The sequence below is a fragment of the Saccopteryx leptura genome, chromosome 3, assembly GCF_036850995.1.
Source record: "Saccopteryx leptura isolate mSacLep1 chromosome 3, mSacLep1_pri_phased_curated, whole genome shotgun sequence".
Classification (NCBI taxonomy): domain Eukaryota; kingdom Metazoa; phylum Chordata; class Mammalia; order Chiroptera; family Emballonuridae; genus Saccopteryx; species Saccopteryx leptura.
In genome coordinates this window covers 247,081,827-247,098,315 of record NC_089505.1, presented here as the reverse complement: position 1 = coordinate 247,098,315, position 16,489 = coordinate 247,081,827, and the positions used below count along the sequence as shown (strand labels likewise).

At 43.7% G+C, this 16,489-nt stretch overlaps 1 protein-coding gene and 1 non-coding gene across 10 annotated transcripts in view; both read right to left on the bottom strand.

The window, feature by feature from the left end:
• The window catches only part of TIA1 (TIA1 cytotoxic granule associated RNA binding protein), a 43,495-nt gene extending 27,833 nt beyond the window's left edge, over positions 1-15,662 (bottom strand). For 2 of the 9 annotated variants that reach the window (XM_066378053.1, XM_066378054.1), the window contains exon 1: positions 15,345-15,662. In XM_066378053.1, the coding sequence (XP_066234150.1) occupies positions 15,345-15,370 (26 nt within the window). In that variant the 5' untranslated portion in view covers positions 15,371-15,662. The remainder of the gene's footprint in view (positions 1-15,344) is intronic. The other 7 variants (XR_010750403.1, XR_010750402.1, XR_010750401.1 and 4 more) reach the window with 7 other exon arrangements.
• A 265-nt stretch (positions 15,663-15,927) lies between these two features.
• TRNAG-CCC (transfer RNA glycine (anticodon CCC)) lies at positions 15,928-15,998 on the bottom strand. Its single transcript has one exon. It is a non-coding gene; the product is annotated as a tRNA-Gly (tRNA).
• Positions 15,999-16,489: the final 491 nt, after the last annotated feature.

Genomic DNA, 16,489 nt, shown 5'->3' with positions numbered 1-16,489 from the left:
GCAGGAGTCTTTCTCTGCCTTCCTACCTCTCACTTAATAATTTTATTTATTTATTTTTTAGTGAGAGTAGCAGCAGAGACAGACTTCCACATGTGCCCCGACCAGGATCTAGGATCCACCCAGAAAGCTCACTAGGGGGCAATGATCTGCCCATCTGGGGCCCTTGTTCCATTGCAACCAGAGCTATTTTTTAGCGCCTGAGGCGGAGGCCATGGAGCCATCCTCAGTGCCCAGGGCCAACTTGCTCTAATCCAGCCATTGCTGCAGGAGGGGAGGAGGAGAGAGAGAAGCTAGATGGGTAAGGGTAGAGAAGCAGATGGGCGCTTCTCCAGTACCCTAACCAGGAATTGAACCTGGGACTTCCACACGCCAGGCTGACACTCTACCACTGAGCCAACCAGCCAGGGTCATCAATAATTTAAAAAAAAAAAGGAAAAAAAAAATCAGTAATAAAAAGTGAAAGAATTAAGCATTTATCTTGTCTTTGGAGTAGAAATTCCAGTATAGTGTATCTAATAGCTCTAGCTAATGGAAAAGCTTTTCTTTACAGAAAAATGCTAGTCAGAAAATTTAGACGAATCACATTAAATTAATTAACTGTGTAAGCCCTACAAGTATTATACTATGAGTATTTGCAGGGTGCCAAAGTTATCACATAGATCACTTAACAACTGCAAAAGGAAAACCCTACCTTAAAAGTGAGAGCTTTGGTCCTGGCTAGTTGGCTCAGCAGTAGAGCATTGGCCAGGCATGTGTAAGTCCTGGGTTCGATTCCTGATCAGGGCACACAGAAGAAGCGACCATCTGCTTCTTCACCCCTGCTTTTCTCTCTTCCCCTCCTGAAACCATGGCTTGAAGGGTTGGAGCAAGTTGGCCCCAGGCACTGAAGATGGCACCATGGCCTCACTTCAGGCAGTAAAACAGCTCAGTTGTCCAGCAATGGAGCAACAGCCCCAGATGGACAGAGCATTGACCCATGGGGGGCTTGATGGGTGGATCCTGGACAGGATGCATTCAGGAGTCTGTCTCTGCCTCCCCCACCTCTCACTTAAAAAAAAAAAAAGGGAGAACTTTGACCCAGGGATCAAACTTCAATTTTATAGATGGACAATGAGACATTGTGTGTACAAATGAATCTCACATTACCTACGAAGCGGTCAAAAAAGATCTAACTTGAATCTAGTGAAGCTTAAATTTAGATTAATGTTTACATATTGGATATGTGTATCCAAACTTGGCATATTATAAAAACCAACTTGTTTGATCTCTTCAAAATATTACTGTCCTAAAAAAAGTAAAAAAAAGGACTTTTTTTTTTGTGTTTTTTTTTCTTTACAGAGACAGAGAGAGTCAGAGAGAGGGATAGATAGGGACAGACAGGAACGGAGAGAGATGAGAAGCATCAATCATCAGTTTTTCGTTGCGACACCTTAGTTGTTCATTGATTGCTCTCATATGTGCCTTGACCGTGGGCCTTCAGCAGACTGAGTAACCCCTTGCTTGAGCCAGCGACCTTGGGTCCAAGCGGTGAGCTTTTGCTCAAACCAGATGAGCCCACGCTCAAGCTGGTGACCTTGGGGTCTTGAACCTGGGTCTTCTGCATCCCAGTCCGACACTATCCACTGCACCACCGCCTGGTCAGGCAGGAGGACTGTTCTTGATTAAAAAGGACTTAAGACCTGTGATGGTGCAGGATAAAGCATTGAACTGGGATGCTGAGGGTACCAGTTTGAAAACCTGGGCTTGCTGGGTCAAGGTACATAAAGGAAGTAGTTGATGCTTCCTGCTCTTTCCTCCCTTTCTCTCTCTCTCCTCTCTCTAAAATCAATAAAATTTAAAAGATAGAATAAAATTAATTTAAAAGGCAATGAAAACCAAACACAATAATAATACTTGGCCCTGGCTGGTTGGCTCAGCGGTAGAGCGTCGGCCTGGCGTGCGGGGGACCTGGGTTCGATTCCCGACCAGGGCCCATAGGAGAAGCGCCCATTTGCTTCTCCACCCCCTCCCCTCCTTCCTCTCTGTCTCTCTCTCTTCCCCTCCCGCAGCCAAGGCTCCATTAGAGCAAAGATGGCCCGGGCGCTGGGGATGACTCCTTGGCCTCTACCCCAGGCGCTAGAGTGGCTCTGGTCGCAAAAGAGCGACCCCCTGGAGGGGCAGAGCATCGCCCCCTGGTGGGCAGAGCTTCGCCCCTGGTGGGCGTGCCGGGTGGATCCCGGTTGGGCGCATGCGGGAGTCTGTCTGACTGTCTCTCCCCGTTTCCAGCTTCAGAAAAATACAAAAAAAATATATATATATATATATAATAATACTTGACTAGATCCTTTTTTGGCAGCGGCAGGGAAGGATAGCTTTTTCTTGCTGAACTCTAGTAAGTGTAGAAGGAATGAGAAAAATCACCAATAAAACATCATAGTAGCCTGACCGGGCAGTGGCGCAGTGGAGAGACTATTGGCCTGGGATGCAGAGAACCCAGGTTTGAAATCCGAGGTTGCTGGCTTAAGCATGGGATCAGACATGACCTCATGGTCGCTGGCTTGAGCAACGGGTCATTTGCTTCACTGTAGCCCCCTGGTCAAGGAACATATGAGAAAACAATCAAATGAACAACTAAAGTGGCACAACAAAGAACTGATGCTTCTCATCTCTCTCCCTTCTTGTCTGTCCACCTCTTGCAAAAAGCAAACAAATAACATCATTGTAATAATTGTGACTAGCAAAATCATCCCATTGATGTTTTATAGTTGTGCAGAGCCTCAAAGTACCTCCTATAAAATATTTTTTAGGCCCTGGCCAGATATTTCAGTGGGTAGAGCTCTGGCCAGTGCCCAGATGTCCTGGGTTTGATCCCTGGGTCAGGGCACACATGAAGAGCAACCATCTGTTTCTCTGCCCCTCCCTCTCCCTTTCTTTCTCTCTTCTCACATCCAGTGGCTCAATTGGTTCAAGAGTTTGCCCCAGGTACTGAGGATAGCTCGGCTGATTTGAGTATTAGCCCCAGATGAGGGTTGCCAGGTGGATGCTGGTTGGGGCACATGTTGGAGTCTGTCTCACTATCACCCTTCCTCTTATTTAAGGAAAAAAAAAAAAAAAATATATATATATATATATATATATATTATATATTTTTTTTTTTTTTTGACAGAGACAGGAACAGACAGGAAGGGAGAGAGAGAAGTATCAATTCTTAATTGCAGCACCTTAGTTCATTGATTGCTTTCTCATATGTGCCTTGATGGAGGGGTTGGAATAGGGGGCTACAGCAGAGCAAGCGAATGACCCCTTGGTCAAGCCAGCAACCTTGGACTTCAAGCCAGCAACCCCAGGGTTTTGAACCGGGCTCCTCCATGTCCCAGTCCGATGCTCTATCCACTGCACCATTGCCTGGTCAGGCAAAAATAAAAAATTTAAATTACTAGTTTCAACCAATGAATTGGTTGTTTTAACATATGTCCACAAATTCTTTGATACACCTTCCTCTATTAAGTAAAGCTTAATTTCTCTCTCCTTCAATGTGGGTTAATCTGTGACTCAATTCTAATAGAATATGTTAAGAAAAAGTAGTCACTCACTGTACAGTGGAGCAGGGGTCCCCAAACTACGGCCCTCGGGCTGCGTCACCCTGAGGCCATTTATCCGGCCCTTTCCGCACTTCTGGAAAGGGCACCTCTTTCACTGGTGGTAAGTCCTGGAGTACTGTATGTGGCGGCGTTGCTCATGTACAGTACTACTTCCGGTGACGCGGGATGCATGTGTCACTGCTCTGGAAGCGTGTCATATCACTTGTTATGGCTAGCAATGACAAATATGGAACCGGACATTGACCACTGCATTAGCCAAAAGCAGGCTCATAGTTCCCATTGAAATATTGGTCAGTTTGTTGATTTAAATTTTCTTGTTCTTTATTTTGGGGACCCCAGCAGTGGAGAAATAGTACCCTTCAAAAGTGCCAAGGTCATGAAGGATATCTTCTCATATTGAAGGAGAGTAAAGAGACATGACTGACTATAGTGGTGTTTTGAAGTGGATCTTCAAATAGAAAAAAGACATTAGTGGAAAAACTGGAATGCTTGTATTATACAATGCTAACTTCTGAGTTTTGATAAGAATACCATGATTATATAAGTCATTAATATTAAGAAAAGCTAGGTACAGGTTATGTGAAAACTGTACTGTAAGTCTTCTGTGTCTATTCTCACTTGACTCCTGTACCTATAAGAAATGCTCAGGACAGCAATGTCTAAATGAAAACAATGGTTCTTCTAAAAATTTAATTCTAACATCAATGCACTTTGATAAAGCTAGATAACCTCGTGACAAGTGCACAGTCTTTAGGGATCCTGAATTCTTCTTTTTTTAAAAAATTTTTTATTTACTTTTTTAGATTTTATTTATTCATTTTTATTAGAGAGAAAGGGGAGAGAGAGAGAGGGAGAGATAGAGAGAGAACAGGGGGAGGAGCAGGAAGCATCAACTCCCATATGTGCCTTGACCAGGCAAGCCCAGGGTTTTGAACTTGCGACCTCAGCGTTCCAGGTCAACGCTTTATCCACTGCGCCACCACAGGTCAGGCGGGATCTTGAATTCTATCATTTACTCTGCAAAACTGTCTTAAGATTTCCTGAGAGCCTGACCAGGCGGTGGTGCAGTGGATAGAGCGTCGGACTGGGACCCAGGTTCGACACCCCGAGGTCACCAGCTTGAGCGCAGGCTCATCTGGTTTGAGCAAGGCTCACCGGCTTGAGCCCAAGGTCACTGGCTCGAGCAAGGGATCACTTGGTCTACTGAAGGCCCCCGGTCAAGGCACATATGAGAAATCAATCAATGAATGACTAAGGAACCGCATCGAAAAATTGATGTTTCTCATCTCTCTCCCTTCCACAAAAAAAAAAAAAAAAAAAATTCTGAGAAATATTTTTTGTGACATTAACCAGTTTGAAGATATGTAATTAAAAAAACAGCTACTTTTAAAAGCACTATGATTTGTATTGCCTTTACGTTAGGTCATATGATACAAGCTCCAGAAGCCTTCATCAATTACCTCTACACACAGCTGTTTAGAGCAGGGGTCCCCAAACTTTTTACACAGGGGGCCAGTTCACTGTCCCTCAGACTGTTGGAGGGCCGGACTATAAAAAAAAGCTATGGGCCTGACCTGTGGTGGCGCAGTGGATAAAGTGTCGACCTGGAACGCTGAGGTTGCTGGTTTGAAACCCTGGGCTCGCCTGGTCAAGGCACATATGGGAGTTGATGCTTCCTGCTCCCCCCCCCTCCTCTCTCTAAAATGAATAATAAAAAAAAAAAATTAAAAAAAATATAAGCTTAAAAAAAAAACAAATAAAAACACTATGAACAAATCCCTATGCACACTGCACATCTTTTTTTTTGTTGTTGCACATATCTTATTTTAAAGTAAAAAAAAAAACGGGAACAAATACAATATATAAAATAAAGAACAAGCAAATTTAAATCAACAAACTGATCAGTATTTCAATGGGAACTCTGCTCCTCTCACTGACCACCAATGAAAGAGGTGCAGGGGGCTGGATAAATGGCCTCAGGGGGCCACACGCGGCCTGCGGGCCGTAGTTTGGAGACCCCCCGGTTTAGAGCAAAACTCTTCAGAGGAAGTTACAGAAACAATGGTGCCTTAGGCACCATTACAATAAATTACAAATATAATATCTTCCTATTAAAGAAATTAAGTGACAAATCTTTTTCTTACTTGTACTAATAAAATAACCATTGCATTAGTCCTTCCTTTTTACCAGTAAGTTAATCACTAACACCTATCAGAATTTTAGAAACAACTTAATGATATTACTTTCCAAATCTATTTGCTAAATAGGAGTTTAAGGTAGAAAGCCCAAATTTGAAGTCTGCAGATCCTTTACTCAAAATACTTCCAATGTTAAATAAACAATTTTAGTTTGTTCTATACTTCACAAAGTTAATTCTTATTTTTGTATGTTTTAGTTGATACTTTCTCACATATTATTCTGTTTCTGGAGCCAAAGAATGTCCTCCTGACTATGAATTTAAGTTACCTGTTTAGAGGATTTTTTTTCTTATTGGCCAACAAATATCTTCCTTTGTATTTTGTTGAAAAATCTTCAACCTAAGGCCAACCCTGACTCCTCTACAGAAGCTGAAAAATCTAGATACTGTTTTGCAGTCTACTTTACATTTGATCTAGGCTAAGTCAATTAGAGAGAACAGTTCTGAAGCTAGGGCATAAAGAAGCAGAGATGGACCCTGGCCGGTTGGCTCAGTGGTACAGAGTCGGCCTGGCGTGTAGAAGTCCCGGGTTCGATTCCCAGTCAGGGCACACAGGAGAAGCCCCCATCTGCTTCTCCACCCTATCTCCTCTCCTTCCTCTCTGTCCCCCTCTTCCCCTCCTGCAGCCAGGGCTCCACTGGAGCAAAGTTGGCCCGGGCACTGAGGATGGCTCCATGGCCTCCACCTCAGGTGCTAGAAGGGTTCCGTCCTCAACAGAGTTAACACCCCAGATGGGCAGAGCATCGCCCCCTGGTGGACATGACAGGTGGATCCTGGTCGGGCACATGTCAGCGTTGTCTGCCTCTCTGCTTCTAACTTCGGGGGGGGGGGGGGGAGCAGAGAAGGAAGAGAATCCATTTTGGTGGCAAAGAGCAATGCAATGGAGTCCCACATCCAGTGAAATTGGTACTAGTATCATTTCTGGGATGGTCTGTGGCTTGATTAAGACTGTGGCCTGACAGTTTTCTTTCCTTAACATTTTTTTTGTGTGACAGAGACAGAGGGACAGAAAGACAGGAAGGGAGAGGTGAGAAGCATAAATTCTTTGTTGTGGCACCTTAGTTGTTTACTGATTGCTTTCTCATATGTGCCTTGATGGGGGGGCTACAGCAGAGCAAGTAACCCCTTGCTCAAGCCAGTGACTTTGGGTTCAAGCCGGTGACTTTGTTTGTTTGTTTGTTTTTTAATTAATTAATTTTTACAGGAACAGAGAGAGAGTCAGAGAGAGGGATAGATAGGGACAGACAGGAACGGAGAGAGATGAGAAGCATCAATCATCAGTTTCTCGTTGCGACACCTTAGCTGTTCACCGATTGCTTTCTCATATGTGCCTTGACTGGGGGGCTACAGCAGACCAAGTAACCTCTTGCTCGAGCCAGCGATCCTGAACACAAGCTGGCGAGCTTTTTGCTCAACCCAGATGAGCCTGCACTCAAGCTGGAGACCTCGGGGTCTCGAACCTGGGTCCTTCCGCATCCCAGTCCGATGCTCCATTCACTGCGCCACCGCCTGGTCAGGCGACTTCGGGGTTTTGAACTTGGGTCCTCCACGTCCCAGGCTGACACTCTATCCACTGTGCCACCACCTGGTCAGGCTCTTTAACATTTTCTAAGCCAGGTTCTACAACTCTACTGCAAATTTTTATAGCGTCCAATAAAAAATATATATGTTTATTTTATTGATTTTAGAAAGAGAACCAGGAACATTGATCTGTTCCTGTATGTGCCTTGACCGGGGATCAAACTGGCAACCTCTGCACTTCGGGGCAACTCTCTAAATCTGTCCAGGGCATATATTTTTAATAAATTATGCTCTAACCAACTGAGCTATGTGGTTAGGGCAGTCAGGATTTTCTTAAACACAAGCAGCGAAAAATCTTTAACCGTAAAAGTAATTATTAAAAAGATATTATGCCCTAGCCAGATTTAGAGAGTTGCCTCAAAGTGCAGAGGTTGCCAGTTTGATCCCCAGTCAGGGTACATACAGGAACAGATCAATGTCCCTGTCTCTCTCTCTCCCTTTTCCTCTCTCATTAAAATCAATAAATAAAAACTTTTAAAAAATCCCGACTTTTAAAAAAATGGATACTCAGAGCAGTTGTAAGCCAAGATTCCCTGTCCTAATGTCTGTTGGACTAGTAAACAAAATTGTAATTTTATTTTATTAGTCTTTATTTTTCCAAATGCTCTTTTGGGGAGTAACATTAAAATATCTCGTTTTAGCTGTCCCATGAACTTCTTGGCAACAATAAGAATTGAAGTATCCCATGTTACATCACCTTTAAGATCATGTACCAATCTTGGTAAAGATAAGAGTAGAAGAAAAATAACTGTTAGAGCAAATAGACATCAATGAATTAAAAAGTATCTTCCTTGGACAAATGGATAAATGTTTTATCAATGTAGTCTCCTTAATGTGAAAATTATATCATGGTTATATAAGAGAATGCCCTTGTTTTTAGAAAATATATGATAAAGTATTTAGGCCTAAAGTGTCATGATGTCTTCTCAAATGGTTCAGAAAAAAAGATGACTATACAGTGGTAGGTACCTTTAGATACAAATTTAATTCGTCCTGTAACTGAGCTTGTAAGTCAGTCAACTTCTATATCAAACTTCCAATACTGGACCTGTGAGCCAACAAGCCAACTAGTGGCAGCTTCCCGAATTACAACTCGTATCTTGGAATTTTGCTAGGATCTCTAACAAAAATATGGACTGAGTCGCAGCTCGCAAATTAAAAAATTAGTATGTTGGTCTGTCTGTACCTCAAGGTACCACTGTATTCTCACAGAATTACTTTTGAATATTTGGCTAATAGCAACTGCTAAACGACTATGAAAGTTTTCTAACTCTTCAATGTACTATTTTTGTTACTTTTCTGTAGGTTTTTAATCTTTCAAAATAAAAAGCAACCCGAGAAGATTCAGTAGGAGAGGTCACCAATGTTACTAATTCTGCCAACAGGATTTTATATCAATTTAGTACATACTTTTAAAGCTGATAACTAAGTTCAAATAGTTACAAAATTGGAACCTAAAATATTTACAATATTACTATTTTTTTAGGTGGAAGTCAAGGAGGCAGAGAGACAGACTCCCGCATGCACCCCAACCAGGATCCATCTGGAAAGCCCTCTTTGGGGCAACGCTCTGCCTATCTGGGGCCTTGCTCTGTTCAATGGAGCTATTTTAGTGCTTGATGTAAGGCCATGGAGCCAACTTGCTGGAAACATTTGAGCCATGGCTGTGGGAGAAAGGAGAGAGGAAGAGAAGAAGAAGAGAGAGAGGAGGGGAGGGGCAGAGAAGCAGATGGACGCTTCTCCTGTGTGCCCTGACCCGGAATCGAACCTGGAATATCCACAGACCAAGGTGACGCTCTACCATTGAGCCAACCGGCCAGGGCCTATAATATTAATTTACATTAGCATAGCACAGCTCTAGAAAAAAAAATTTTTTTTTTTTTGTAATTTTCTGAAGCTGGAAACGGGGAGAGACAGACAGACTCCCGCATGCGCCCGACCGGGATCCACCCGGCACGCCCACCAGGGGGCGACGCTCTGCCGCAACCAGAGCCACTCTAGTGCCTGGGGCAGAGGCCAAGGAGCCATCCCCAGCGCCGGGGCCATCTTTGCTCCAATGGAGCCTCGCTGCAGGAGGGGAAGCGAGAGACAGAGAGGAAGGAGAGGGGGAGGGGTGGAGAAGCAGATGGGCGCTTCTCCTATGTGCCCTGGCCGGGAATCAAACCCAGGACTCCTGCACTCCAGGCCGACGCTCTACCACTGAGCCAACCAGCCAGGGCCAGCTCTAGAAAATTGAACCTAAAGAAAGCATTTACAAAGTGAAATGCATTACTGGGTTGTTCTGAGCCACAATCATTGTATAAAATTAAAATGCAGAATTTGACGTCCTGGCCATGTAGCTCAGTTGGTTGGGGCATTATCCCACTACCTAAGATTGCAGGTTCAATCCCCAGTCAGGGCACATACAAAAATCAACCAATGAGCCCAGGCCGGTTTGCTCAGTGGTAGAGCGTTGGCCTGGCGTGCAGAAGTCCTGGGTTCGATTCCCGGCCAGGGCACGCAGGAGAAGCGCCCATCTGTTTTTTCACCCCTCCCCCTCTCCTTCCTCTCTGTCTCTCTCTTCCCCTCCCACAGCCGAGACTCCATTGGAGCAAAGATGGCCCAGGCGCTGGGGATGGCTCCTTGGCCTCTGCCCCAGGCGCTAGAGTGGCTCTGGTTGCAACAGAGCGACGCCCCAGAGGGGCAAAGCATTGCTCCCTGGTGGGCAGAGCGTCGTCCCCTGGTGTGCGTGCCGGGTGGATCCCGGTCGGGCGCATGCGGGAGTCTGTCTGTCTCTTCCCGTTTCCAGCCTCAGAAAAATACAAAAAAAAAAAAAAATCAACCAATGAATGCACAAATAATGGAACAAGTCCATGTTTCTCTCTCCTTCTCTCTCTCAAAAAAAAAAGGATAACAAAACAGAACTAGATGAGGCCCCTGAAAACTTGAATGAGAATAGGTTTCGGTTTTTTTTTCTGTATTTTTCCGAAGCCGGAAACGGGGAGAGACAGACAGACTTCCGCATGCGCCGGACCGGGATCCACCCAGCACGCGCACCAGGGGCATCGCTCTATTGCGACCAGCGCCCGGGGCAGAGGCCGAGGAGCCATCCCCAGCGCCCGGGCCATCTTTGCTCCAGTGGAGCCTCGGCTGCGGGAGGGGAAGAGAGAGACAGAGAGGAAGAAGAGGGGGAGGGGTGGAGAAGCAGATGGGCGCTTCTTCTGTGTGCCCTGGCCGGGAATCGAACCCGGGACTTCTGCACGCCAGGCCGACGCTCTACCACTGAGCCAATCGGCCAGGGCCGAGAATAGGTTTTTAACTGATTAACTTGATGTATTTTTTATTAATACTATATATTTACTATCAAGAACATTGTAAATAAATGTTAAAGAGATAACTGTACTCACATAATTACTTAAAAAAATTTTAAATTTATGGATTTTAGAGAGAGAGGAAGGGGAGGAAGGCAGGAATAATGTTCTGTTCTTGTATGTTCCCTGACCAGGGATGGAATTGTCAATTTTTGTGCTCAGGCCGGCACTCTTATCAACTGAGCTATCTGGCCAGGGTGTCCACAAATTACTTTTGAATACCGGTGGATTTGATAGGAAATGATTCCATTTTGCCTAAGTTACTTTAGTTCAGGAGGAGAAGGTACTTATCTCTTACCAATTATAAAATAATGTAGAAGAGTAAATGTTTATATATGTATATTAACATTTATCTATTGGAAAAAGTAGGTTTACAGCTGTATGCCAATAGTTAATATTTATTGTATTATTTCCACATGAACTGTAAACCTACTTTTGCCTACCCATACACATATACATTATACACCAGCATCATAACTTTACTATTAAACATCTGCTCTTCACAAAGGATAGCCTGTTGCATGATCACTGAAATCCTCTTGTTATTAGTTAGCACCATCTTCAATTGGACCATATATACAAACCAGCCTGAACAAATGTTATCTAATACTATACCTGATGACATCCTAGACATTCATGCTCTCAACTGTTCCTGTTTTTACTTATATTTTGCAACAAACTATTATTTTATTTTTTTAATTTCCACTGATTTAGGGGGGGGGGAAGAGGGAGCGAGGGAGGCAGAGAAAGAGAGATAATCATCTTGTTCACTTAATTGTCCCATTTACTTGTGCACTCACTTGACTGCTTCCCCTTTGCGCCATGACCAGAGATCCAACCCACAACTTCAGTGTGCCAGGATGATGCTCTACCCACAGAGAAACCTGGCCAGGGCCAAACTATCATTTTAAATGACTGAAATTACACATTTGTAAATAAACCAACTTATTGATGACTTCATTCTCACATTCCACATCCAATCCACTGGTAATTGCTGTTGTTGTACTTTCAAAATACCTCCAGCATCAAAGCATTTCTCACAATATATTTCCAAAGAACTGCTGACAAGAAACCAAATGTTGGCAATCTCGAACTTAAAAAGGTGATGCTGAACACTCATTTGTGGCAAATGAAGGCATATTCTCCGAGTCATTTAGGCACTATAGGTGTTAGAGGTTCAGACTTTAACTTACCCTCAAGAATGAGTAAAATCTGGACTCAGTGCTTGGGATTGTACCAGTTTTTAAAACAAATTTATTGATTACTTACCACAACCAGCAACTGTGCTAAGAACACATGAAAAACCCCGGACTTCCAGGGTCATTAAAACAAACATTTTAAATTAAAAGTAAAAATACTGCTGGGAAAACTTAGGGATTAGCACCTATTAGGCATATTAAATAAAGATTGGTCTCATTGGAAGGATGGGAGCATTGGTTGTAGGCTGTAGAAGCAAAGCAGATTGTAGGACATTTTAGAGCTTGGACTACTTCAGGAAAAAGATTCCTGGATGGGGTATTCTAGTGAAGTATACATGGCAAAATTAGTCATAAGTGTAAGAGTTAAGAATTCAGGACACCCTGACCAGGCGATGGTGTGCAGTGGATAGAGCGTCGGACTGGGATGCGGAGGACCCAGTTTGAAATCTCGAGATTGCCAGCTTGAGCGTGGGCTCATCTGGTTTGAGCAAGAGATGAGCAAGGCCCACCAGCTTGGACCCAAGGTCTCTCTGGCTTGAGCAAGGGGCCACTTCATCTGCTGCAGCTCCCTGGTCACGGCACATATGAGAAAGCCATCAATGAATTAACTAAGGTGCTGCAACGAAGCTCATCTCTCGCCTTTCTTTTTTTTTACTTTTCTGAAGTTGGAAATGGGGATGCAGTCAGACAGACTCCCACATGCGCCTGACTGGGATCCACCTGGCATGCCCACCAGGGGGCGATGCTCTGCCCATCTGGGGCGCCGCTCTGCTGCAATCAGAGCCATTCTAGCGCCTGAGGCAGAGGCCACAGAGCCATCCTCAGCGCCCAGGCAAACTTTGCTCCAATGGAGCCTTGGCTGCGGGAGGGGAAGAGAGAGACAGAGAGGAAGGAGAGGGGGAAGGGTGGAGAAGCAGATGGGTGCTTCTCCTGTGTGCCCTGACCGGGAATCGAACCCGGGACTCCTGCACGCCAGGCCGACGCTCCACCACTGAGCCAACCGGCCAGGGCCACTTTCACCCTTCTTGAGTGTCCCTCTCTCAGACTCTGACACACACACATACTGAGGACAGCGGAGTTGCAGGAAGATGAACAAAAACGTTTATGACCTTAGGTGACATAAACTCTAAGCTTTGTTCTTCCTCAGCTGCAATGGGCCCATTTACCTCTGAGTTCTGATGACAATTAAACAACCAAGTAAAGCACTTTACACAGAACCTGCAAATCATAAGAATTCTTAAGTATTTGTTGAAAAAAAACTTCATTATTTCTTCTGCAGTGATTGGTCTCCTGTCCTCAAGCTATTTAACTGCTTTTATAGACTGGTCTGGGAAAGCTGAAGTTGTCTTCATTATTTGCTATTCCCAAATGAATGTGCTAAAAAGGTTAAGTTCCCAGATATTTCTGGCAGTTTCTTAAAATGTTTTAAAATTTATTCATTGTTTTTTTATAAGTAAGGGAGGGAGAGGGAGAGAATGAGAGAAACATCCATTTGTTGTTCTCTACTTATTTATACATTCATTGGTTGATTCTGTTTGTGCCCTGACTGGGGATCAAACCCACAACCTTGACCTATCCCACCAGGGCTTGGGCAGTTTCTTTTTTTTAATTTTTTTTATTTATTCATTTTAGAGAGGAGAGAGAAAGGGAGAGAGAGAGAGACAGAGAGGGAGAGAGAGAGAGAGAAGGTGGGGAGGAGCTGGAAGCATCAACTCCCATATGTGCCTTGACCAGGCAAGCCCAGGGTTTCGAACCGGCGACCTCAGCATTTCCAGGTCGACACTTTATCCACTGCGCCACCACAGGTCAGGCATTGGGCAGTTTCTAAAATTAAAAATTTTGAGGCCTGACCTGTGGTGGCACAGTGAATAAAGCGTCAACCTGGAAACACTAAGGTTGCCGGTTCAAAACCCTGGCTTGCCTGGTCAAGGCACATATGGGAGTTGATGCTTCCTGCTCCTCCCCCTCCTCTCTCTGTCTCTCTCTTTCTCTCTCTCCCCCCTTCCTCTCTAAAATGAATAAATAAGAAATAAATAAAATTAAAAATTTTGAAATATAAGAATCTCAAATTTGAGATGTTATAAAAGAAAAGTAGTGTTTAATCAATGTGCTGCTATCATACTTCTAGCAAAGAGGCAAGAGGAAAAAAAGATTTCCATAAATTCTATGGGCCTAATAGTTTTCTGGGGAGTATTCACCTACAGACATAATTTTCCAAAAAACGAACATCATAAATTAATTGCTGCATCCTAGTAAAGATACATAAGGTAACTAACATTCTCAGATAAAACTAGCAAAAGGATTATTAAGAAAACAAGGGTAACTATAGTTCTAATATAGATTACGAAATGGAAACTTGGTGGTAAAAATAATTGATTACAAAAAAATAATTGATTACATTGTACTTCATAATAGTAATGTCTAGAGTCGCAAAAAAGAAACCCAAACTTGTATTTTTAACGCACAGAGTTCTCAAACTGCCAGTATTTTAAGAAAATAAAAATGTATGTCAAAAAACTAATCAGGCTTTTTCTTTTTTCCAGAAAAACAACAATGACAGATTCATCTGATCGGATACTTTGAAAAACAAAGGAGGACGCTGTGGGGGGAACTACCCAACAAAGAAAATACTCCAAGGTGAGATCATTTAACACGAATTGTAAAAAGTCTCAGACGTGACTAAATATGTTAAGGAATTTATCAACAGCTGCTTCATAAAAGCGGCCCACTCGTCAGCAACATATCAATCAGAACAGTAGCAAGAGAAGATAAAAGTGCATTATATCTACTTCCCCTTGGTTGATATGTACCTCCGGGTGAGATTTCCATTTTTCAAAAGCAGTTTCAAAATCCTTAGGGTGGCCCGGGGGCCGGGGGAAGGAGTGCATTAGAAGGAAAGCCAAAGACAGGTTAAAGAAAGATATTTGGCTTTTTTCTAGTTGGCAATCAAGTTTACCTCACTGCAACTGAGTACAAGCAGCCTCAAGAGAAATACTCCTATAAACGAGAGAAAAAAAAAAACGAGGAAGAGTTTCACTAAAAGAAGTCGGCATTAAAAATAAAAAAGGTTAATCATGGGGGGGGAGCGGGAAAAAAGAGAAGGAAAGCATGGGACAAAAAAAGGTTCGCCAAGTTAACAGGTTTGAATGAAAAGTCCTTTCTCCGGTCCTGAGACCCAGAGGGCCAGTGGCCAGGCCAAAGGCCATGCTGTGGTGTAAAGGGAAGGGATTAATTCCGAGGGTTAAGCCCTCACTCCCTCTACCTCCTTCTCTCACAGTCCGGGTCTCGGTCCCTAAGCATCCAGGTGTGCGCTAAGGCGAGGGCTCCAGATATCGAGGCGTCCACTGAGGACAATAGGCTGGGGAGCGCCAAAGGGCCGAGGCCTCCCTCCGGAGCGACCACCATCCCGCCCCCCTCATCGTTGCCTCAGACTCACAGAGTCTTGGGCATCTCGTCTTCCATGGCTGCTGCTGTCGCGGCGGCGCCTCTAGGTCCAGCTCCCTACCCTTTACTACCTCCCGGAACGTCTGAGCGACTCTAGCTGCAGAATAGCGGGGTTTCTCGGCTGACCAGAGGTTACTCCGCCTCCTTCTTCGCCAGCAATTACACAAAACCCGCCGACCCAGCGCGAACAATGAAGCCCCAATTCAAGATGGCGGCGAGCCGGGAGCCTAGGAGCAGCCAGAGAAGTGACCCGCTCCGCGCAGGCGCAGAATAATCTTGCACTTTCAACCTTCCGGCCGCCAAACTGCACCTCAATCCATAGGTTCACTTGTTGCGCAGCCGCGCTTCAACCCGACGTTAGGAATGTCTCCGACTACGCAGGCGTAAGGGTTAACTATTTCAGGACTTGTTTTTTCGCCTTTTGAGAATTTTTGTTATTCCTCTCCAGATTCCATTATTTCAACAGTGAATTATGAAATAGAAATCTACATAGAAAATTAAAATTGTAAACGGTTTTAGAGGAAGAGAGATTTATTAAACTCCTAAATTTATCTTGAGGTGGGAGTGAAAAGAGGTGCGCCGCCCGGGAATCGAACCCGGGTCGCAAGAATGGGAATCTTGCATGATACCACTACACCAGCGGCGCGACTGGTGGGAGGGTTTGCTAAAGTGCTTTATACCTCAATGCAAGCAAACAATTTTTGGAAGGATGATTTGTATTTTTATTTAAAATTAAAAGTCTGAGAGTTTATAATCTGCTATTTTTTCATTAACAAAATAAGTGAATATAATTAAATAGATTTTCCTACTTTTTCTGTACAGAAAAATCTCAATTAAAATTTTTTTAATTAAAAAAGGCTTTCCAAAGACTCATAGACACAGGCAACAATATGGTGGTTACCAGAGGGAAGGGGGTAAGGGAAAGGTGAAGGGTAAAGGGCGTCAAATAAATGGTGACAGAAGATTTGACTTTGAGTAATGGATACACAATACAATATACAGATAATGTATCAGAATTGTACACGGGAAACCTATATGATTTTATTAATGTCACTCCAATAACTTTATAAAAATATAGAAGATATAATTTATACCAAATAGAAAAAATTTAAAAGGTAAGAATGTCGTTAAGAAATT